At 38.3% G+C, this 25,314-nt stretch overlaps 3 protein-coding genes across 3 annotated transcripts; 2 read left to right on the forward strand and 1 right to left on the reverse strand.

Moving 5' to 3' along the window:
- The first annotated feature begins 57 nt into the window (after positions 1-57).
- Positions 58-4,843, forward strand: LOC126800689 (uncharacterized). Its single transcript, XM_050528091.1, has 5 exons — positions 58-117; positions 380-2,859; positions 3,636-3,737; positions 3,823-3,988; positions 4,422-4,843. Exons 2-5 carry the CDS (start codon positions 422-424, stop codon positions 4,626-4,628), a joined length of 2,913 nt encoding a protein of 970 aa, XP_050384048.1. The 5' UTR covers positions 58-117; positions 380-421; the 3' UTR covers positions 4,629-4,843.
- Positions 4,844-5,758: 915 nt separating this feature from the next.
- Positions 5,759-6,916, reverse strand: LOC126800704 (uncharacterized). The gene is made up of 2 exons (XM_050528111.1): positions 6,583-6,916; positions 5,759-6,480 (listed from the first exon to the last, which is right to left on the reverse strand). Exons 1-2 carry the CDS (start codon positions 6,910-6,912, stop codon positions 5,998-6,000), a joined length of 813 nt encoding a protein of 270 aa, XP_050384068.1. The 5' UTR covers positions 6,913-6,916; the 3' UTR covers positions 5,759-5,997.
- A 14,833-nt stretch (positions 6,917-21,749) lies between these two features.
- Positions 21,750-23,209, forward strand: LOC126800705 (transcription factor MYB30-like). Its single transcript, XM_050528112.1, has 2 exons — positions 21,750-21,992; positions 22,112-23,209. The coding sequence occupies exons 1-2, from the start codon at positions 21,860-21,862 to the stop codon at positions 22,780-22,782; spliced, it is 804 nt and encodes a 267-aa protein (XP_050384069.1). The 5' UTR covers positions 21,750-21,859; the 3' UTR covers positions 22,783-23,209.
- Positions 23,210-25,314: the final 2,105 nt, after the last annotated feature.

The raw sequence follows: 25,314 nt of genomic DNA on the forward strand, positions 1-25,314 counted from the left end.
ACCAAAAGCTGAGCCTTTCTGAACCTCACAAATCCCAAAACCCCAGAAACCCAAAAACCCAAAGGCACCCTCTTCTTCGTTCTTCAAGCTCTGCCCCATTCTGCAATCTTTGCTCAGGTACTACCTCTCCCTGCAGTTCTTTACTTCATGTTTTCACATTGCAATCGATCATGGTTTTCACTTCATTCGTCCTAGTTTCAGTTCTTGATTTCATTTCTGGCTGCCTGTAGCTTTACCCTAAGATTGAATTGGTTTTTTGTCTTGAAATTGAGATTGAATTGCTTAGACGAGGTTGAATTGCCTGTTATGCTTGTTTTCTTGAGCTGGTTTCTTGAGAATTGCATGAACCCATATTGTTGTTTTCTTTTGGTTTCTTTAGGTATTTGGGTAGATTTGTGTGAAGGATACGAAAGACCTGAAAATGAGTCAAAGAATTGGGAATTCTGAACCCAATTTCTTGTCTTTAGCGCCCAGTTTTCGTGGTGGAGATATGAACACCAGGTGGGTTGAGAAGTTGTCTCCAAACAGTGTTAGACTAGGCTCTCCATCTGCATCAGATGGGTTTTGGGATTCTGAACCCAAGCCTTTAGCTTTAAGCACCGGAATTTGTGATGGAAGTTTTGATGAGAAAGGCAAGAAGTGGGTGGGGAAGTCATTTAAGAACAGACCTAGTGTGGCTTCTCTATCTGCATTACATGAGAATCGGAATGAACCTGATCCTCTGCCTTTGAGGACCGAGTCTCCTGATGGAAGTATTACTGAGAAAAAGAAGTGGAAGAATGTGAAGAAGTGGGCAGGGAAGTCGCCACAGAGCAGTGGTAGTGTGGCCTCTCTGTCTGTGTTAAATGGGAACAAGGTTTCCAAAGATTCAGCAGTCCAAATTTCTGATACAAAGAACAGCTTATCAGTTGGAATGCAGAGTTCTGATGACTGTTCAATGATAAGCAAGCAAGGGTCTGCTGAATTAAGCAGTACTACTGTTGTTGAGGATATTGTAGTTCAATGTAGCAAACAGGTTGAACATGAAACTTCCAAGAATCGAAGCTACACAGGTAGCACTCACAATGGAAAAGAAAATAGGAATTTTGGTTGGAACAGGAGGCAGTACAATGCTAGAGAAGCACATGCGAACTGGGGTAACAAACCAAGTTACCGAAATGGTGTGAAAGATATTAACTCGGAAGAGGATCGTTTTGGGGTTGTTCATTGTTCATTAGCCAATGATGCTATCTTACGTTCTCCAATGATCTCCTCTGGATACAACAATGGAAAAGAAAATAGGAATTTTGGTTGGAACAGGAGGCAGTACAATGCTAGAGAAGGACATGTAAATTGGGGGAAAAAATCAAGTTATAGAAATGGTGTGAAAGATGTTAACCCAGCAGATAATCGTTTTTGGACAGAGCAGAATTCTTCAGCCAATAATGCTGTCTCGCCTAATTGGTCGTATTCCTCTGGACACAATAATACTGCTTATGCATATAGGAAAAGGTTTGTTCCTCCAAGACAATTGGACACATCATCACAGGGGGTTGCTCCTCCAAAGAGATTGAATGTGACACTCTTTGTTTCAGTAAAAGGTCAAACAGAAGGCTTGGAAAATGACTCTGGAAACTTAGTGGAAAGATCAACTGATTCACTTAAGCCTGTGAATTGCAATGTGAAAAAATCACCCTGCAGTTATGAAGCAAACTTCTCCGAGTGGCATGCTAAGTGTGTTTCATGCCATATAGAATTGTCACAGGGTTGTTCTCATGTGCGCGATTGCAAGAAGGATGCTGCAGGAACAAATGGCAAGCAGACGGCAGGCCATGGTGTTCGACACTATTCAAACCCAACTTCTCTGTATACTAAATTGTCTACTCAGGGGTTGATGAATGATATTCAGAAACACGAATTCAGGAAGATACCAAGCATGGAATATGAGTTTGGTAAGTCAGAGCATGCATCTGTGGATGGTATACCATTCTGTCATACTGATCATAAACTTGAGAAAGACACTTCTGGAACAAACCTTATGCAGCGTACAGCTATTGGTACAAAAGAGTTGAGGCCAGTGGACAAAATTTCATCTGCTAGTATCTCCAATGAGTTAAATCTCTTACTAGATTCAAGCAGGCAGTTAAATAATAGCCATCTGGGAGGAACCAGAATATCCTGCCATCGACCAAATTCTTATGATGATCCAAAGATTTATCCGTCTGCTGCCAAACAACTTAGTAATGATGCAGAGTTTAGAGGACCAAAAGACACTGAAAAGTTCCTGATTGGTTCACATATGGGGATGAAAAATTTATCTGATGCTTACCAAATACAATTAGCATCTGAAACTGTTCAGCTTGCAATGGGTTGTCCACTTGCAGAGTTTGAAACGTTCATCCACAGCGCTGCTCCTGTTATTTGTTCTTCGTGTGTACATGATCAATATTCTGGTTTGTTGGGTACTCACCCATCTCAAAGTTTACTAGGCAAGCCCCAGATACCAAATGTATCACTTCACAGTGTTTGGAACTGGTATGAGATACCAGGGAACTATGGGTTGGATGTCAAGGCAATTTGTCCGAAAACCCTCACTGGGCTTCCACGTGATTCAATGTTATCCCGATCTTATTTTGCTCCTTCCCTTTCTGCTATTCAGCTGTTTAGACCACACATCCCTGGTTGCAAAAGATTATTTTCCAATTCATTGGAAGCAGTACAGCTGAATCATATATGTGTCGGTTCAGTTGATGTTGCACTACATGATAGAAGTTGCGTTCAAAGTCTAGATTGGTCACCTGTCCTCTCCTCTGATCCTGAGCTCATATTTGAGTTTTTTGAGGTTGAGCTGCCACATCACAGGAGGCCTTTCTATAACAAGTATGTCTTTCAACTCTATGAATTATGTTGCATATTTTAGTTATGTTACAGTGTTACACATGATTATTTATTCATATTGTAGCAGCAAGTTTCTGTATACACAAATAAAAGTCATAGCCTAAAAAAGTAATTTATTACTGTATTTATTGACTACCTGAACATTCACATAGCCAACTTATTAAGTTCTTATCAAACCTAATTATGATTCGAGAGTGAGAAGATTTAAACAGCAATGTAGTAAGATTGATTGTTCCGGAGGTCTTGCCCTCCTGAATGGGTTGCTCAGCTTCCTCTTCCTTTGCTTAATCTTCTGGTGTATGATGCTGACATGCCGCCCTCCCCCTCCTTGAGATTTTATTTTGTTCTTGGCTGTGGGGTCGTTTTAGCTTTTTTTGTTTTTTTTTCCCTTGTGAAATAAAAAGGTTCAGTATAGTAACATCTAGATAGATATTCAAGTGGGGTTCACTACACCTTAGAAACAACAACAGTGTAACAGGTTTGATGCATATATGAAATACCTAGAAAAAGGCCAAATGAAAAACTAAGCTTCTGAGGCAGGGAGAAGTGCATGATCGATTGTAATTGTTCTAGATCAGAGTCTTGGCAGTGAAGTGTGCACTAAAGAACTCCAAAAGGTTATTCAAGTTGGCTTGGTGTCCTGATTTAGTTTCATATATTAATTTTTTTTGATGTTCCGTAGTTCTTTAACTTGCTTGAACATGTGTTTGTAACCCAATGGAATTTGTGAGATATATCTGATGTCTAATTGAATGCAGAATTCTGGAGTTGATTGGGGCTGGAACTTCTAATCCTCTCGTATTTGGTGACCCATCAAAGCTTGGTACTCTGAATTTGCGTGATTTACACCCTGCATCTTGGTGAGCATCGACTTCACTTCTTGCATTTCTGGTTTGAAAACTAACTATATTATATTTATAAGAAAGTTCATCTATGTGCTTTCAGGTTCTCGGTGGCCTGGTATCCAATATATCAAATTCCAGAAGGGCATCTCCATGCTTCATTCTTGACTTACCATTCACTTGGACATTTTGTGCAGGGACCTGGTTCCACTGTTGCTCAAGGTTGCATTACCTTCCCTGTGTTAGGCTTGCAAAGCTACAATTCACGGGTAAGACATTTATTATTCTCTATTTTAACACTGTAAAACTGTGCCTTGTTACAGTTCGGAAGTTACTGTCATTCCTATATTTATGGCTATCTCAACAACAATATTATTAGCTTTCATATATTAGTGAATGTTTCAATGCTTACAATCATATATGAGCAAGGTTATACAATGAGGCTAGCTTATCAGTTAACAAGGAAAGAACTTTTGTCATACAAAGACTCTTCACTCTTGTATACAAAGTGTTTGGGAACTTCTGGCCCATCCCCCAAGGATGTTAACATCATACTTCATAGCTTATCTGCCTGCTATATCCAGCATCAAGTGAATCTATAGGGACTACACTACAATACTTAGAAGGATGGACTGTTCAGAATCTAGCTTGGGTTAAAATTGGGTACTGCCATAAGTGATAATAATAATTTTTTTTTTGTAGGATGAATGCTGGTTTGAACCCAAAGTACCTTCTTCAGAAGAATCAACATCTTTTGACACCACAGGAATTCTCATAAAAAGGCTCAGGACGTTGGATGAAAATGCCATGCATTTTGCTAGAGGCTGGGTTTACAAGGATAAGGTCATGGTGCAGAACAGACATCCAGATTACGAGTTCTTCACTTCTCGAAAAGCACGTTACAAATAGTTCTGGATGATGAATCGTGAAGATCTGTAAAGGGTGAAATAGAAGATGAGGTATACTGTAGTGTCTGTGCTTGTCTTGGTGTTGTTGTTCCATGTAAACTTGTGTAATTGATGAAATTGATTCGAGTCATGTTACTCGTAAAGAAATACTTTGTTTCAAAAAGAAAAGGTCAAGTGACTAAGTGCCACGGGAGGAGAGTTATCTCCACAGCCTTCTCTTTTGTAAATTTTTCAACTAAATGTGAAGAAACATGTGAAATCCAAGTCCTGCAAGGGAAGTGTTTGATGCCTTTTATTTCATTAATGGCATTGTGCTCTTCTTTAATCTTTATTGTTGGTACAGTTGGTTCTTGTATCCAGTGATCTCTGGGACTTGGATTGATGGAGATTGATGTGGGGTTAAGAAATTGCCAGACACATCATGAGTTCGAATGCAAAAAGGACCTTGGTCCTTTTTATTATGTGATTAGCATAAATAGCCTATCCCTTTTCTCCAGCTTTTGCATTTAAGCATTATAAACCACACTCCATCCCTTTCTTTCTGATCTTCCTCTTTTGCTTGGAGACCAGATAAACATATATAAAACCCTCCCTTACCCACTTAATATATTTATTAAAATCATTGAAGAAAAAGATTACAAGATGAACTTTCCCATTACAGTTTTTATATTCTCAACTACCTGCACCCAAAGTTTATGCAATGCATTTCTCATTTCTCCATGCTCATAAGTCATGCAAAATTAACAGAACCACACAGCACAAAACAAATAATCATCCAAAGACTTTTATGATCCTTGTTTAGTTCAAATTGGTTTAGTTATTATTACAAGCTTTAACCAGGTGGTGTTTACTTCAACTACCACCCATATGTTGCTCATTAAGACACTTAAAGGTTCCAACTCCAACCTCTATCTATGCATGTTTGTGTAGCCCGCAAGAAATGCTTGCCTCTCTTCAATGCTACTAACTAAATCAGTGACCTTCTGCACACTGTAGCTGAGAGTACAGATTGATTTAGTTCTAGTACAGCTTTCGCTTAAGTCTATTCTATTGAAATGCCTATATATGTTACAATGTAGATTAAACAAGGATATACATTGAAGTTATCCCAAGGCAGAAAAGCATAGCCACAAACTATATGAGTTTTACTTCCGATTTGTTTCGTGAATCATATACTTTTATATTAGGTGAACCATACGAGACACAGAGGGGAAACAAACAAAACAAAGGGGAAGTAACTATGTAGATGATACAGAATGTTCCTGGTGTTTTTTTTCCCATGTACACAAGAAAGTTCTGCCCTTTAGCCCTTCCTATTTCCAGAGCAAGGTTACACGAAACAGAGCAGTTCCTATTTCCACGTCAAAGATTTAATGCGCTCTCTGACTACTGTGGAGATGATGGTTTCTTTCAATCAGCCCTTCCATAATGACCCTCCTCTTCTGATCCCTTAACTCCGCCTCCGACCACTTTCTCATGTTTTCCGACTGCCGGAGATTACTAGTTGCGCAACGCCATGAGATAAAGTAAAGCCAGATTGATGTGAAGAGAATAGCGAGTACCCTTCCCCAGAAAACAGTGATTCCGAGGCTGATGAGAAGTAAATATATTCCCGAGTGAAGCTCACAAGAACCCTTTTCGTTCTTCTTCAATTTCCTAACAGAGTCTTCTTGATTTTTTGGGCTCTGTTTCGCAGAGTCCGGATTCGAACTAGAACTGACTCTGACTTGACGAGCGTTAGTTTCTGAAGGTGTGGTCATCAATTCATCACTCTCCAAACTCAGAGAACTTCCTCTCCTTTTTGATCCGAACGAATCTTGCCGGAAAGCTCTGCCGTCTCGAACCTTCTTCGCCTGTAAATAACCATTAACCAACAATCAGAACTCTTAAAATTCTCGAACTCAAAAACAAAAGAGAGAAAAAAAGAAACAAATTTTCAAGGACTAATTGCATACCAGAATCGTTTCAAAGACGACAGCTTTGATGACCCTAGAAAACGTCCGATTGTGACGAGACCGAGGCACTTTGGAGCACTGAGAACTGATCATGGAGCACTGTCTGTCCAAAGACATGGTTTTAGTCAACGGGGCCTTGACTTCAACCTCCTCCTCTTCCTCCCTCACCTCCACCACCTTGGTCCTCTCAACCTTGGTGTTTTCGATCGGCTTAGTTCTAGCTCTGCGCGTAGGGCGATCAACGACGACGCCTTTGGACTCGACCACCATTTCCATATCGACCACTGGTCGGAAGCAAAGCAGAAACTTGCTTCTAGAAGCGTTTTTCATTATGGTGCTGCTTCTCTTACTTTGACCAAAAGAGGAGAAGAAGAAGAAACGGGTGGGGGGAAGGTGTTAATAATCATGGAAGACGGGGGTTCGAAGGTTACAAAGATATGAATATGGTAAAAGGGTGTTCGGTTAAAACGAGGATGAAAGAGAGCAACAGAGACAAAGGCGATTCAGGTGAGGGTTTAAGGCCGGCATGGGGGTCTGTCTCGTTGTAGACAACAAGTGTGCTTTGGTTGGTACTTGGGGTTTGGCCACTTGGGAGTTTTATACGAGGGAGAGGTGTGTTTTATCTCTATCTTGTTTTCTCTCTCTAGCCCTATATATGTGATCTCTCTGCCTTTTTTTTTTCTTTTTATAAATGGATTACAGATGTGAAAGTCGATGAGTTTAGGTAAGATTTGAAGCCATATACAAAAAGAAAACTAATTCGACTCGATTTATACTTATTCTTAATTTTGACTAATTAGTGATCGGAATAAAAAATTAGAATGATGAAATCAATTCATTTATTATGAATTCAATTCAACTCAACTCGTTCGTGTGACGTTTAAAATACTTGTAGAAGACTTATAAAATTGTTGATGAAAAAAATTTATAAGTTGTTTTGTATTTAATTTTATTTACACAAAAAATAATAATAATTCGAAAATTGTATAAAACTACATGTTAATCTACCAACATTCTACTTAACCGTTTTAACCAACATCTTGCTGATCTTTAAATCTTATCTTTTCCACTCAAGTAGAAACCAAAACAGTGCTGATAATACCTAAGTTGATCAGGAGGTACTAGTGAATGAAGGCTCAAAGGCCGAGTTATAGCTCCAAAATTCAGATAGATGTATCTACGTACGTACCTCCATTATACTTAAGGTTCTAAGTTCTTGCTTAGGTCTATACGTCCAACTGCTTGTTTGATCGATGTGGTTCGAGTCTCGGACATAGTAGGATTCATTTGCCGTCCTTTACATGTGATTGGACAATCTATAATTTCTACATTAGAACGTTAGTTGAAGCAAATTAAATATGAAATTGACAAGTTTGGCATCAATAATTAATGATCATACGATTCCGATACTTGATAAACTTTGCCTTCTAGCTAGTAGGAAACTCCGATTTCTGAATGTAGCATACTAGAATGAAGCAAATATAGGCCATAATCCAAATTTTCATCACAGTAAGATTCCTTTTCTCAGTCTTGATTTGTATAGACCAGTTCGAAGTTCTTCTGCATAGAAGAACAGTATATGCATGTATACGAAACGCGTTATTCATTCATGTCTTATTTTGCCAAGTTATTCATGTATATGAGTGTAAATGAGACTTAGCTTAATAATAGATTGTTCATGTTTTGCTCATTTTTATTTGATCAAGTTCATACCGGGTTAAAATTTAATTTTTCTCCTTCATATTCAAGCTCGGGTTGGCTTAAATAGGCTCAAGTTAGGCTCAGGTCGGCTCATTTTATTAGACAAACTCAAACTCGAATCGACTCAACTTTGATAATTTAAAATTAAAATTTTAAAATTAAGAAAGTAAAAAGAAAATTCAAAATTTAATGTCATAGCATCACACAAAATCCCTTTTATTTGTAGGAAACTAGATAACAAATCAAACTTATTATTAAACTTAAAGTCTTTAATTAATTATTCTAGAAAGAATTTTTTCAGCTCTTTTATATACTATAAAAGTAAATAAGTAAATCTTAATTAATAAATGAGCTGAACATTTGAGGAGCTCAAGCTAGCTCGCGAACGAGCCGAATATTTGTTGTTCAAACTTAGCTTTTTTTTAAGGTCAGACTTAATATTGAGCTCAAATTCGGCTAATTTAACTTTACGAGTTCGAACCGAACAAACTAAAAGCAAGCCGAACACAAAACGAACATGAGCGGCTCAAGCCTATTTACATCCATATTCATGTATCAATATAGGTACGGTAATTAATTAGGTGAAAATTAATGGTGCTTTCACGTTCAATTGTTCTATTAGCAATTTTCGATCTTTTCTTTAGTTCTTTCTCTACCCTCGTGTGACGAGTAGCTAGTACCATTTTCAATCTATTCTTGCACTAGACATTGGTGATGTGTTGCAGCTTTCTTATATTTACAAATTTGGACTACTCGCCTCCATCTCCTACGAAAGAGAATATATATATATAAATATATATATATATATATCAGTCATTATCCAGAGTGAAGCTTCACTCTGAAATTTCAGAGTGAAGTTCTAATTTTGGCACACTTTTCGGTCTAATTTTTTCACCATAAGCGATTCAATATTTAGGTATGCTATTCAAGATCATCTCTACAAAATTTCATCCAATTTGACAATGGTTTGAGTTTTTAAAATTGATATTTACACGAACGGTTCACGTTGAACAGTTTTAATTCATTCATTGATTTAATCTAGTTTCAATACATTAACGATGTCCGAATTAGATGAAATTTTGTAGAGATGATCTTGAATAGCATACCTAAATATTAAATCGCTTATGGTGAAAAAAATTGACCGAATATATATATCCCATAAATCTTATTTCTTCCATGGAGACAACTTTCTTGATTCTATATAGCATGTATTCTACTACCATGAAAATATTCATCCCCGTTAGTAGTCACCAACCACATACAGCCACCATCACATTTCCCAAGAAATTCGACCCACTATAAAATCTCTCCGGAATCACATGTAACACCTGATACGTACGACTCCATGTTGGGAATTCCATTCGAATCAAGCTTATAAGTAATGACCTTTTCTGTGTAGTAATTACCACAGGTCGCGAGAATTAAGAACCCCTCGAATTCTATGGCGGAAGTCCTAAATGTCTTCATAAATTCATAACCTATGTTGTTCGTATGCTCCCATTTCTCCTCACGAGTGTCAAAAACGTACGTACCGCCCGGCTTACCATCATCGTCAGCAGTATCACGATCACAAATGCCGCTAAAGAGCTTGTGGCCGCAAGAGAAGTGGCTGCTAAGTGAGCGCGTAGTACTATCAAGCAAACAAGGGAAATTAGGAAGGTCTTTCCAGGATTGGTGAAGCGGATCAAAAACCCTAATATGGGTCTTCTCTTCAAATACATAAATTTTCTCCTCAATGCTGAACACTTTTTTATCATAAAGATAAATGTAATCATCAAATCATCACACTTGGGTGGCATCAATTTGGAAATAGGACCCTCGCAAAGACGGAAGGGTGGACTCGCAGATGGATCAAAGGAATATGCATTCAAGTTGTCTTTGTAATCTAAGAAGCGGTTTTTTTATTGATATCGTAATAGAACATCCACCCCACATATAGACTTTTGAACAAAGGATTACTGGTTTCATTCTGGTTGGAATTGTATTTTTGGGATAACCTGGATAATAACCATGGATGAGTTCAAACTTAGGCTCCTTGGCAGATCGCTGGCTTTCGCAGAACTCCCTAATATTCAGACGCCATAGTCGGCAGCACATATTCAAGTACAAAAACCAGTCCTTGTTGTCGGGCAGCTTTGCAGAGACGGAAGTACAAAGTTGCTTACTCATATCAACACGGAATAGTCGATCCCATGTCTTCTTCAAGCACAAACACTCCTTTCTCAGCATCATTGTCCTCCTCCTGATCGATCCCTCGTTCTCTCCCTTTCTATTCAAGCTTAATTTAGCAGGCAAAGAGAAGAGGGTGGCTGGCTGCAGGGTTTTTCCTTAATATCCTAGTTTACAACAACCAGTTTTGGCTTTGCTCAGCATGCATCTTCCAAGATTTTTTTTTTCGATCATCACGTTATGATACGGCAGGGTTTAGCTTGATTAAGCTATTATATGCCATGATATTCGAGGGTTTAGCTTAATGTAAGTACTGTTAAACAGCGACAAGCGTGGCTCGTGGACCAACTGTACTGATACTGTCCCAACTTAGCCACCTCACAGGTGTTGGGTTTTAATCACAAAAGGCCTCGGTACAATTGGTTATTATCCACCCACTTATAAGCTTTATTTTCTTTGTCACTTCTTAGATGTGGGATATCTCCTCTCCAACACGCCCCCTCACGTGCAACCTAATTTTTAGGTCTGCACGTGATAGATTAACATCCCACATACTGGGATGAAAGAAACTAAGGTCCAGTAACCAACGACACTTAGTGGCCATCCAATCAGAAATTCTCCGATGACATGATAAAGTGGCACCCAACTCGGGCCCACGAAAGATTGGAAGCGCGACTGGAGAGGGACCCGCTCTGATACCATGTTAAACAGCGACAAACGTGGCTCGTAGACCAACTGTACCGATACTGTCCCAACTTAGCCACCTCACAGGTGTTGGGTTTTAATCACAAAAGGCCTCTGTACAATTGGTTATTGTCCACCCACTTATAAGCTTTATTTTCTTTGTCACTTCTTAGATGTGGGATATCTCCTCTCCAACAAGTACATCCCCAAAACTGATCAAATCCTTTGTACTAATTAATTCATTTAGGTAGTATACATACTTTGTTTTTGGTCGAAATGTATTCTTTCCTCTCTTTTTTATACGCACGTCATATCAGTTTAAGAATACTATTAACACAATATTAGTTACACTCCAAATCTGGTTAATAGTCATTTAATTGTTTTCCAAATAAAATCGATTGTGTATTATTCGTTAGATTCTTTAGAACATCGATCACGGCTGATGGTTATTATTAGATCTGTTATATTAAAATCGGGACAACATTTTGGGTGGTTGATCCCGCACGGATCCCCCTTCTTACTATTGGTATTTAAGTTTCAGAATGATTTTTTTTCATAATGAAAACAAGATTTCTTGTCATAATCATAATAACGCAAGAAATACTAAAATAAATTCTAAAGATGCAAATTTATTTTCTTGTCTTGCAATGCACGCTCAAAACAAAGTTAAATAAATTTCACAAGAATTATGCATTATTCATTCTAAAAACAAATTATGCATTATTCTTCTATGTAACACACAGGCATTATCAGTCGCTAGTCAGATAATGTATAGGAATACAATGTCTCCAAAAAAAGTTTTCCTAGTGTGACTCTATCTTGTCTGCATGATGACACAAGGCGAAAGCTGACCAGCAATTATTTGAAAATTCGAAATCCGGAGCTTCTTGAGCCACGATTTCTGCAGATAGGGTTTGATTACCTTCAATGTCGTTTGAAACACTGTTAGATGTGTTACCTTCAAGGGTGGACTCGCAGATGGATCAAAGGAATATACATCAAAGTTGGTATCGAATGAATCCGATACCGATTGCGGAATTGAACCACCCCACATATAAGCTTTTGAACCAACGATTACTGGTTCATTGTGGTAGGAATTGTATTTTTGGGATACCCTGGATAATACTCATGGATGAGTTCAAACTTAGGCTCCTTGGAAGATCCGTGGTTTTCGCAGAAGTTCCTAATATTCAGACGGCACAGTTGGTCGTACATATTCAAATACAAAAACCAGTCCTTGCTATCGGGCTGCTTTGCAGTAGGGGTTGACTTTTAGACACCGAAAAACCGAAAACCGACCAAAATTGTACCGAATTAATACCGAGAAACCGAAATTGAATAAAATTGATCTATCAGTTCCGGTTTTAACATCAAACTGAATAATTTGGTTTCGGTTTGCGTTTCGTCCGTGTAAAAAACCGATCAAACCGAACCGAACCGAATCGACATATATGTATTTAATTATTAATTTTTAATATAGTAATAGGTGTACGTCATGTTTTTATTGATTAAGAGTTACATACGATATATATGATTTTACATGAGTACAGCCTCGAAATGTCTAACTTAATTGTTTACAGTTCTTAACTCATTAAATATTGCGTTTTGGTTAATACTTTATCGTAACTTTGTTGATTTTATTTGTTGTTTCTAATTTATCGCAATCTAGTTTACTTATTTACTAATTTGAAGTACTGAACTTGTAGCTTACTACCTTACTTTGATTTTAACTTTTGTTTTAAGTTAAGTGTGAAAAGTTATTACAAATGGTAGATTATGTAACCGAAACCGAACCAAACCGAATTATAAATTAACCGAAACCGTGGTTAATAAATATTTTTTCCGGTTTTGGTTTTGAGAAATGCAAGGCCGAAATCTCGATTTCAACTTTCGGTTAGTGCTGTTAAACCGAACTGATGGAACCGAGTCCACCCCTACTTTGCAGAGACGGAGGTACAAAGTTGCTTACTCATATCAACAAGGCATAGACGATTCCACGTCTTCTTCACGTTAGAGAAACACTCTTTTCTCAGCATCGGCGTCTTCCACATGATCGATCTCTCTTTGCTTCTCTCTCGCTTAATTCAATCTTAGCAGGCAAGGAGAGTATATATGGCGGCTGGCTGCTGCAGGGTCTATCTATTTTACAATCAATCAATCAGTTCTGGCTTGGCCTAGCCCAACTGCTCCGCATGCCCATCTTCCAAGACTATATAAGAAATTTTGTCTAACCTTAAATCCCATCATCTTAATATCTCAGCTGGCGGCAATTATCATAACGTGATCTGGGGTTTAGGCATTTAGCTCTATGCAAGTACAAAACTGCGGTGTGGCCCAAAACTGATCAATCCATTGGACTAATTTACTGATTTTTTAGCATGTAATGTCCGGCCCAAAATTGATTAGTATGTCATACAAGGAAGTTCGTATATGAACGTTTGTTTCTTCTGCATGTATAGGAGGAACTGGACTGATGATTCTTTCTTCTACAGTGAGTCATGAATAAATCATTACATATTTACACATGAGAAATAACCACACACGGGGGAATGAATATGCAAGCGTCCGGGGTCAAATTAGTATTTTTGTAGGTATAGTATATACATTCTAGATTCTTGTAGTATTCTATTTTGTTGTGTGGTGAACACAATGCGATCTTGTATACCGTTGATAAATCGGAAGTTCATCTGTTCAAAGAACAAAATTTCCACATGGGTCAAAAAGAAAATGGAGACCAAATTAGCTTGGGCGTTATAATAAAAAATGACTTTGGGTTCTTGCTATTACTCCAGTAGTAGCATTGATCGAGCATTCACGACTGTTGTTCACAAGAATAAGAACTATTGGTATTTTCTTCCACACGGATGTACCTAATACAATTATTCAAACACAAGGTCAGCCATACATTTATTTGGCCTAATACACGGATTTCTAATTCATACATTGATACATATAATATATCTAGCAAGGTCTAGACTACGAACTATATATCAGCGCGTTAAAGAAAACCGTAAATATAGTTAGATTCCCTTACGTCTAATAGTACTGTCAAGTAGATAATTTAGATAAGGGCCTTTAGATAATTACGTGAATTATTGTTGAGCTCTGTGCAGTGGCGGACCTACATGAGAGTTAACCCAGCTCCAGTCCGGTAAATTTTGAGAGACCACGTTGAAAAAAAAACAGAAAGCCGGGTAAATTTAGAGAGAGAGCAAACCCAAGATAATTTTATGGGGGTATTTTATTCACTTACTTAAAAACTGCCAGGTAAAGTTTAGACATTGGGTCCGTCTCTGGCTCTGTGTATAATTATTTGAGTGTCAAGCGCGTGTGTAACTGTGTATGACTGTATAAAAGGTAGTGAAAACTGAAAATATGATCGATCGGAGACTACAATGAGGCATCTTGACTTTGACGTCAAAGTCAGTAACACTCTTTCGTCTTTCTTCCCCGATCGAATTGCATGAAAGCTACAGAGTTAAAATTAATGCGTACTTGTCTTTTGAAAGTGCTACATACAGAGTATGCTGGCGAGTATGTTAACAGATTATATAGTTTGCCAAATGTATACAGTGAATGATGAATCCTATAACCTGCTGAGATGTCCTTCTCAGAAGAAGATTTCGACTGTGTCTTTCTCTGTAATACCCGAAAATTCATATCTAATTTACAATGAGTTTTCTGATATTATTAAGTTGGTCATTGTCCAAATTTATTTCACAAGGATAAAAACGAAAGGGTTCGAAATATTAATTATTTGGGAACATTCAATTTGATGAGTCTAAGAGTTGACTTTTGACTCATTGGGTTTCTTAGATAACTTCTTTCATGAAAGTCGTAGAGTTTGTCAATACGAATTCGTGTACACGCGGCACGCCTAAATCGGAGTTCGTATGAAGAAGTTACGAATTAAAAGGTATTTAGACACTTTTGGAAAATAGTATAAATAAGGGAATTAAAGAGAAAAAGTGGAGAAAAATCAGAAATTCGGATCGGTACTGTTCATGGGTACTGTTCACACCCCAAAACTCCCAGATTTTTCTCTCTCGAGCGGCTGATTTTGGGCCACCGGATCTCCGTCGTCCGGCCACCATAGAGTAGCGCACCAATCAAGTTTGAAAGGTTGCTGCGTCCCATGTCGATTGGTGGCAGCGCCACCCACCATCTCGCCGCCGTTTGGGAGCGGTGAAGCCCGGAAGTCCCCCCGAAAATACATATTTCGCCGAACTTCAACTCGTCAGATCTCCCTCCTACGGCAACCAATTGGTAAGATTCTTATCCCATTTTGAAGTCTCATTCCATACTACAAACCCTCCAAAAGATTTATCCTAAATCATTGTGTGCTCAGAGAATTGAAGAAAAGAAATCCTAAGTTTTAAATTGGGGCTTTTCGGTTTTTGTTAAATTGAAGTGTTTAGGCTCAGAATTATACGTTATAGTGAACTAGAAAGTTGTTCAAAATGCCATTTAGATTGTGGTGGTGAAATTTGGTAGTTATTGGTGGTGGCCGGAAAACAGTGGCGCCGCATGAACATTACTATGAACAGTGTTATGTAAAACAGTAACCCCGAACAGTATTTAGTAAACAGTAAAACATAAAGAATGTTTTGTGAACAACATTTAGCTGTGCTGAAATCGTTACCTGATATTTTACGTATCATTTTCTAAGCATTTTATCATGTTATTAGGTGACCGACGAAACGAGTGAGTGAATCGCTTTCGGTGTCGTGAAAGTTGCACGCGGGAAATAAGGTGAGTAAATCTCACAATGATCATCATGATCGAAGTAGTATTATAATTATTGAATTTAGTTTGAGTTGTCACCATAGTCGTTACATCACTAGTTTATAAAAATTATTTTAAAAATATGTTTTGGTTTAAATTACGTGAACTTGATCGTCTACGGTTTATGGGTAAGTGAAATATCATTTTAATAAATGATTTTGAAAAGGTTTTAGTGATTATGGACTATGGTGAAAGTGAGTAAATCTCATTATGACGAGTCTACCCTTGGCGGTGACTCATAGTTACGTTTTTTTTTGTTAAATAGGACATGTATATGATATAGTGGGTTGTGTATGTGTATAAAATAGTAAATACGATACATATATATGAGTTGATATATTATATACTGTCACGTTCTTATTTCCAAATGAATTATACTGTGGCAACTATATTCATTTTATTTGAGCAAGAGTCGCTTTATTGTAGTATAGTAACATGTGTGAATTGTTATTGTACGTGGTTTTAACATTGAGTCTTGTTAAAACGTTTTCTGTCTTCGGACCTGTTGGCCGTAACCGGAACCGAGCCTTAGCCGGGTGTCGTTTACGATTCAGTTAGAGCTCTAGTCTGTCTGTCGGTGTACTGCATGAGGGGTAACAGATGGGTTACATGGGTCTTATGAGTACCCATATTTTTGTGATATTGGGTAACATATGTGTTTCTCAGTATCTGACGGTATACTGCATGAGGGGTAACATATAAGTACATGGGTCTCATGAGTACCCGTATTATAAATGTAATTTGCGTAAACAGATGGGTTGCCCAATGTCTCATGAGCACTTGTATTTTTAGATATTATTGGACATCCAGATGGGCCGTCCTGTGACTTATGAGTGCATTTATAATTAAACGTTTTCAGTATTTTTCTCTTGTATACTATGTGTGTTATACTGTTGGTTTACTCATACGAGCTGCAAAGCTTACCAGGTTTGTGTTTACAATCCCGGTGCACCTATTCGATGGTGTATGTGATAGTTCTGCAGGTGTAGATTAGCAGAATTAGAGGGCTTTCTTTGAAAATTGTCGAAAATTTCTTTCTGCTGTTTGTGGTGAAGATTGAGTGAATTTTACATTTTCATTGGTTGTGTATTATTCAAGTCAACTGAGTCATGTTGTGGACTCAGTTTCGATACACTGTTATGATAAGATGATTTCAATATATTGAGATTGTTTTAGAGTTTTCATGTCTTCGAGTTCGAATTTTTATCATTCAAATTTCAGGGCTGTGACATTTTCATTTTCCAAGCAATCAAGGAAACTTTGCAGGTTAAAAAGACCGAAATATGACTGTTCCAAAGTCACGTTATTATAGGAAAATTCTAATATACATCAATGTGTGTTATATATCTCATATCCAACGGTCGATATTGTTTTGTGAGTGAGGTCAGAAAAATACATAATATATGTTATCAACCGTCGTATGTAAAATGCATAGCATACATTGTTGTAGAGTACATTAACCCATTATTATACATCGATCTTTTTAAGTTTCCTTCTTTAACATGAGTTTTCTACACCAAGTAATCACTCTAGCTCAACGAATATATGAGGTTGTCATCATAGATTCAAATCCTAGCCTCTTGGGTTTTGGTTGGATGTAAACACACCAAAATGACCAAATTAAATCGTGAAACCTTGAAGACTCAAGAATGCATTGAATTCGATCATGACATCACCCCTTAAAAATTCGTTCAGAAATATATTAGCTAGGTATACGACTCGGTAATCAAATATGGAAAGGGGTCGATGAAAAGAAAGTCTTCACGATCGTATCTAAACATACGATGGATTGTTGTTTAATATGTGAACGTTTGGACGCGTACGTTAGGAAACTTTAGAAAGTAGTATGTATATATAAATGAGCTTCATGCAATTGTATGATAGATTGCCGGGGTTCTGGAGGTTTCTAGCTACCACAAACTTTTATCTACCGTTCGAAAATGCAATTGCATTGTGGTCATGCATGTCTTCAATACACGGCCGTGTGTGTACACACAACGTACATTTGAATGACTACAGTCATATGGCATTTTGACACTGATAGCTAATTAACCCTCACACTTGGATGGTTGATCCCACACATCGCTGAAATCGTAGCTATGAATTTGCACATCCGCATATATATGAACAATCAATATTAATACGTCGTGATAAGCTCCGAAATTTTTAGAATACTCTGTGTTATCAAATAAGCTTACAATTGGTCCCATGACCAACCATGCACACTGCCACACACGTCCTTTTAATAAGTGGGAACTGGGAAGCATGACCTTTATGATGACTGTGATCTTACTTTGGTCTATAGCTACTTGGTCCTCCCGGCCACGAGCCACATGATCGATGAGTGTCTTGAACTGCTATGATATTATTGGCGTTGACCGCGTTGACGCCATGTATGTCTTGCTTATAGGATAACATATATTTTAAACATGCAAATGATTCTGCTCTGGTTTATATCTTGTTTTTACTAATTACGGACAAGTAACTCGACCCGAGTCATTCAAAGTAAAACATTATTCAAAACATCGTAGGAACAATTAGCAGTCATTTCCTCTCTTTTTTTTAAAAAAATCATATTTGGTTTTTTATTGTGTGATTTCTTGCACTCCATGTCTCCATGCCAGCGTGGCCGTTCTACGAATATTAAACTACAAAAATCAGTCAATCGATCACTGCATATTAAACCTTCATGAAACTTTTTTAGGGAATCGAAGGTTTCAAACTTTCGATTAAGGGTTCATGGGAAAACATTCTCGATCAATATATACAATCTTCTTGAGTGTTTAGAGAGAACCAATCTTCCCATTGCATTTTATGAGATTTAGTAAAAATTTGGAGACATAAACGACTAAAAACGAGTGAGAAATCTGTCGTGAAATTATAAGGAACCCAGATACTCATAGAGAACCAGTTTTCCCATTTCATTTTCTGATGTTGGCTTTTGGGGTCTTGATAAATATACATAGATTCTTCATTGACCAGACAAATGGAGCCAAACGTGATTCAAACCATGTAAGACCAAAATCCAATTCTTGCCAAAAAAGAGAGAGACCAAAATCCAATTCACACGTGCTCTTTTGCACAGTGTGAACCCTCGGACCAAGTTGCCAAGTTGACTTATTTACGATAATTAAGAAAGCCACTTGTAATTAATCAAACTCCCATCAACAGTTTCTGCATCAGCAACCCTTGATTACTTATGCAGTTCTCGCATCGTCATATGACTCATATATACGTACATGTTTTCTTTAAATCAAAATATATGGGTACATGTTATATTTTGCATGTTCCAATCTTGTGATTAAAGAAACATAGTTAGCAAGTTCAATTAGATAATTGACACTGCTGATCTGATCCTCTGATCCATTATGTTTTTTTTTTAAGAAAACAATTGAAGCTTCAAATAATAACCTACTAAAAATTAGTATGATGAAAGAATCATTTTGCACGATTCTCATTCATTTACTCTATAAATATTGTGTTACGTCGATTCAAATATTTTATGTCATATAACATATGCACCTAGAAATCCAACTAAAATGTTAATTATAATTTGTTGTTTCTTCTTCGAAAGTAAAAGCTTCGGAATGCTCAAATTGCGAATTGCAACTTCACCAGATCGACTGGAAGCTTGTCTTGAAAGTGCTTAAAATTTTAAAATATAATTTCTTCAAGTGATAGTAAAAGCTCTTTTCGTCATCTCATATAACATTGTTAGAATAACAAATATATAAAAAAATTAACTTGTACGTAAGATCTTATAAATTTAATATTGTGGATGCAAATTAAGTAATTAATCCATGTTTAGGATTATAAAGAAACGAATTGAGTGTTACCACTAAAAAAAACTACATTATGACCATTATTTGTTTGATGTATACTTTTGAGGTATTAAAAACGACGACACTGAAATAAAATATAAAACAATCAACACAAGAAAAAAAATCTCTAAAAACCAAAAAAGGTTGAGAGCGGCTCTGAGGGCAAAGAAGCATTCTTGTTCCTTGTCCGGCGGCGAGCCATATTGCTGTCGTCGGCCGGGCTTTGTTGACCTCATATGGGTCTGGTGTGCACCGATCTTTGGGGTTGAGATTGGACTGAGATCGTGTGGGGCAGCGGTGAGAGAGAGGAGATGCAGATCGGTCGGGACTTGGCTTGTGATTCGCAAGGCAAATCGTCGGGAGGTGTTTCTATGGCTAGTGCGAGGGTGGTCTGGTGGTGACGAGCCGATAGAGGCGTTGATCGGGTCGAATCGTTTTCATTCGATTTGTGTAGTGTTGTCTAGGTTTGATCAAAGGAGTAAAGGCAACACTTGTCACTGGAGCGGTAGAGGTGGCGGGACTTTGATGGCGACGTTCCGGCGAAAGTGGAGGGGCGGCGCAAGAGGTGATCTTCCCACGGTGGCGGTTAGGAGGCTGGAGCAAGGCTGGCAGCTGGTTTTTTCTCTCTCATCAAATAAGAGTTGGGCTTGGGTTCTTCTATTAGGCCTAGCCCTAGTAAGTTGTTTATTTATGTTTGTGTTTTATTTTCATTTAATAATTGTGTTGCACGTGTTGCGTGTAATAAGCCCAAGTTTAGGGCGAGTCAAGCATCGTGTCTGTGGGTGCATTTCTTGTACCTTGTCTGCTCTAGGTAGGCGACGAGTTCCTTACTTGATCAAATAGTCGTTGTCGCCTAATGGCAGGTTGAGACTAAGCATCGTGGGTCAAATTTAATTTCCGGCGGCAACATTGTTGGAGAGCTGTTTTATTAGACATTAGGATATGTAAATGTTGCTGCATCATTGATTGAGTTACGTATCTAGTGATCTCTCCACCATGTAACTGTTGTCTGAAAGCAAATAGAGTCGTCATTAGTGTAGTACTCTTTACTGGGTAGTGCTTTGTTGGGTACTTGTTTGTAGGGATCTTTGATATTATGTCAGGTCTTTATAATTAGGGATTTAGGCTTCACATCCCCCTTGTATTCGACGGTTTTATTAATAAAGGTTTGAGGGAGCCGCACTAGCCCTTACATCGAAATAAAAATGACGACATCATTAATTAGCTAATTAATTAATGGTTAATCAGCTAATTTGGGAAACCAAAACATATATATGAACGACGAAGCTGCGAGGGAGCAAATTCCGATCCTTCAGTCGCATTCTAACAGTGTATTGACGAGATTTAGAGTAAACGCTAGCGTCTATGTATTTGCTTCACCGGCGCATCTATGGATCCTAAGCCACATAATGTGCGGCACCCTTTCACAATCAGCCTTTATCACAGAAGAATCATATTACATCTTTAAGGTGCATACCATAACAATGCAGACAAGGTTGGTTGACGTTGACCCTTGTGGAGCCACATCATGAATCATGGCTTGCTCGTCATCAAACAAAAGATCACATGGTGATGATGCATGGTGTCTACAATTGTGAGCTTAGTATGTGGAAGCTGCTATCGTCGAATGGAAAGAGGTGTGGGTTTCCTTGAAGCTGGCTATTTTATACTCGTGTCAATATTAATCGTTTTGATACTTCAATACTAAAAGACTGACCTCAGTCAAGTCAGTACGATCATCCAAGAGTTCACATAAAAACCTGGTGACTTTCATTGAATCTTCTTAGTTCTATTCGTGGATATATAAGGGTCCCATGCATACCTTGAAGCATATGAAGCATATTATATATGGCCTTCTTGGTTTTATTTCAGTGCAAGTAAAGTAATCTGATAGTGACCCCAAACGAAAAATAATCCATTCTTAATCATTTATGTATGTGAAACACGTTTTGGGGAAGGATATAAATAAGTGAGGGATTCAACTTCGGCCAGGAGTACCTCTCTACAAGTACACCTCAGAGCATAGAGTTGGGAGAGAGCAAGAGAGACACTGAGAAAATCAAGAGAGTTTCATCATATCGATCATCGATCATTAAGAGGAAGAAAAATAGATAAAGATGGTGAGAACTCCTTGCTGCGATGAAAGGGGTATGAAGAAAGGTACTTGGACACCGGAGGAAGATAGGAAGCTCATAGCTTATGTTACTAGGTACGGCTGCTGGAATTGGCGCCAACTCCCCAAGTTTGCTGGTGAGTATTTACTTACAGAAATATACGCTAATTAATGAAGCTCATAAACTTGTAAATTAGAGATAAAAATCGAATTGGATTTCTGTTGCTTATCAATTGTTATTTCCTTCTTGGATTAGGGCTTTCAAGGTGTGGGAAGAGTTGCAGACTGAGGTGGCTGAATTACTTGAGGCCGAACATCAAGAGAGGAAACTATACTGCTGAAGAAGAGGAAATAATAATCAGACTTCATGCAAAGCTGGGGAACAAATGGTCTGCAATTGCGGCACAGCTTCAGGGAAGAACTGACAATGAGGTTAAGAATCACTGGCACACAAACCTCAAAAAACGCTTAATGATGAACAAGCACAAGTCCTCCTCAGTTTCAATCACACTTGATGATGATCATGATGATCATGATGAAGAAATAGAAGTGCCGAAATCGTCGGATCAGCAAAAGACTACTGCTGCTGCTAATTCCGCAAATGCAGAAACTACTGTTGATCAAATCCCTGAATTTGATTATCTTGATTACCCTGAACTGTGGTCACCACAACCATCATCGAGTGAGGTCTCGTCCATGACCAGCGATACTGCAGTTGCAATTACTGCCGCAGATTATTTGGTTGTCGAGGACAATGCTACTTCAACTGCCATGGAATCCTTTTATGGAGATTTCAGCGATAATTTCTGGACAGAGCCATTTCTGGCAGATAATTCCTACAACCCAACTGGTTTTTATACCCCCTTTATGGAGCCTGAGTTTTTGTTTCCATCATTTGGTGGAGATTTCTTGTACGGAGCAACATGATCAGGGGTTTATCTGAAGATCAATTTTATATATGCTTTTGAAGTATTGATATGGAAGCGCCTGATTCCTCAAAAGAATAAATAAAATTGAAAATGTTTTAGTGTAGAATATTTTCCTCATATAACGTTTTTGTTTTGATAAGATATCTTCTCCGTTTTCTTCCTCATACTGTTCTATGATGTTTTCTACCTTTCTGCAACATGTTAATTAAGGGCTTAAATGCTTAATTAACCTAGCTGCCGTTTTTTCTTTTTCTTTTTCTGCCTCTTCACAATTAATTTGCATGATCTGCAATTACTCACAGCTATAAGCGCTTGTTTGGTGATCTGCTTGCTATGGTTGTATTTGATTTATTTTTGCTTTAATTACCTGTTGAATTTGTTCAATAGCGGAAAAAATGTGGCACGAGAGACATCTATTGTTGAATTGTTGCAGGAACCGTGCCACATGAGTAATTATTCTGTGTACCCGGAACACTACATGTCAGTAAATCATATTACTTCATAATATGGTAAATATGTTTGTGGTAAAAGAGAAAAAAAATATTATTAAAACATATCTGGAGTGGATGATACTTGTTGGAGCATGATGCTAAACTTTTCCAGTTCCGAATTCGTTTCTCAAAAATACAGGCTAATATGAGTTGACTTTTTTTTTATATACTAATACGAGTTGAGTTGAATCAATTAGAAGACTGGCTACCAAACTAAAAAGATAAAGCTATACGATCGATCCTCTCCTTCTAAATGAATTGAATGGTTAATAGTTAATAGCTACATAATTTTTTTCCTGCTTCACCATCAATAAAATTACTCTTAATAATAATAATAGTACTTAACCTATAAGGGAAAAAGTTGAGGATCGGAGAAGATGATGCCAAAGCTCCAATTGTAACATGGGGATATTTCAACCTGAACCATGCTGCCAACACTACAACATAAAAATATCATAAAATGGCAAAACCCTCTCTGCTAGGATTTGCAAGAGCGGCACCGTCTGGTGGCCAACTTTTCAATTTTCTCCATCTTTGTTGGAGAATTCTAGCGACACTTCCTCTAGTGTTGGGCAACTCAAAGGCAGAGACACCCTTGATTTCTCCTTTTCTGGCTTGTGCCTCTACGACGTGGCCATCCCTCTCGCGGCGGCGGCTCATGTTTTCCCTCTTTCCCCTCCTCTTCTCCTCTCTCAGATTTGGAGGACATGGGTTTTTGGGAAGTCGAACGGCATGAAGAGTCAACTATCCTTCACAAGAAGGATTTGGGATCCCGGTTCTTGGTTAGCAGCGTGGATCTCATACCAGGTTTTCCAGGGAAGGTTGGCGAAGGCTAGTCATTCAAATCAACAATGTTGTGATGTTAGATTGGTGCAAGGATGGTTGTCGTAGCCGATTTTTGACTCGGCAAGGATGTTCCCGACGGCGTTCGGTGGGGGATGGCGGCATTTGTTGAGGATTGGGGAGCGGGCTGAGCGGCTGGTGGTGTGCAAAAGTGGTGCAACAGTGGAGGATAGTGAAATTCTTGGGTTCCCAGATCTTTGGGTGTCCTGAGTATTGCTACTTGGGCTGGATCTCCGTGGGAGCCCAAGGGGTTGTATTGTTGGGTTAGTGTAATGACCCGATTTTTTGGAGTCAAATAAATTGAGTCTTAGAAATTTATAGTTTGTAAAATTTAATAAACCACAATTGTTCACTTCGCGACGTTGTTAGTCGAAAAAACGGAACCGTTATCGGAAATTTTAATTAGGAAAACGTTACGTTTCCGCAACGCGAGAATCGACTTTTACTCTGTTGCTCGTTTGTGAAAACTTCCTTCATGAAACCATACAATTGGTCTCAGCACACGCGTACCACTAGTGGTCCACAGCAGACAGCTACTGCTACAAACCAAACCAACCAAGTTACCTCAATTCAAAATACCACACCCCTGCCCCAGACCAACACCCACCAATACGGCCACCTTTCCGTCAATGGACCACTGCAGAGCAGCGAGAATATCGTGTCAAGGGTCTTTATTTTCACTGCCATGACCCCTATGGTGAAAATCATGTGAAAAACAAAAACCAATTCTGGATGTGTTAGAGTGTCCCACCCAAACAGAGGAAGAAGAAGACAAGACCAACCCACCATCTCCTATACCCCTGGACCCAACAGTTACTTATCCACTCAATGCAATTACTATCACAAAGTTACCAGAGATAATGCGTTTTCAGGGGGAAATTAACGGTCATACCATCTCTGTCTTTGTTGACTGTGGGTCAGCCACGAATTTACTCAACCCCGATGTGGCTAAGAGACTACACCTCAACATCACCCCAGGTCCGACAGTGCAATTCCGTTCCGCCTCTAGCCACCGCCTTAATCACTCCGGCATGGCTACTGATGTCAAAGTTGATATTCAAAGCTGCTCCTTCACAGACTCCTTTCTTCTGTTGCCAATGGAGGATTGTGACTTGTTACCTGGCATTCCATGGCTAGATTCACTCGGGTTCATAGGTTGTCACTTTCAAGAGAAGCTTATGATGTTTCATCATGCA

The sequence above is a fragment of the Argentina anserina genome, chromosome 6 (assembly GCF_933775445.1).
Source record: "Argentina anserina chromosome 6, drPotAnse1.1, whole genome shotgun sequence".
Lineage (NCBI taxonomy): Eukaryota > Viridiplantae > Streptophyta > Magnoliopsida > Rosales > Rosaceae > Argentina > Argentina anserina.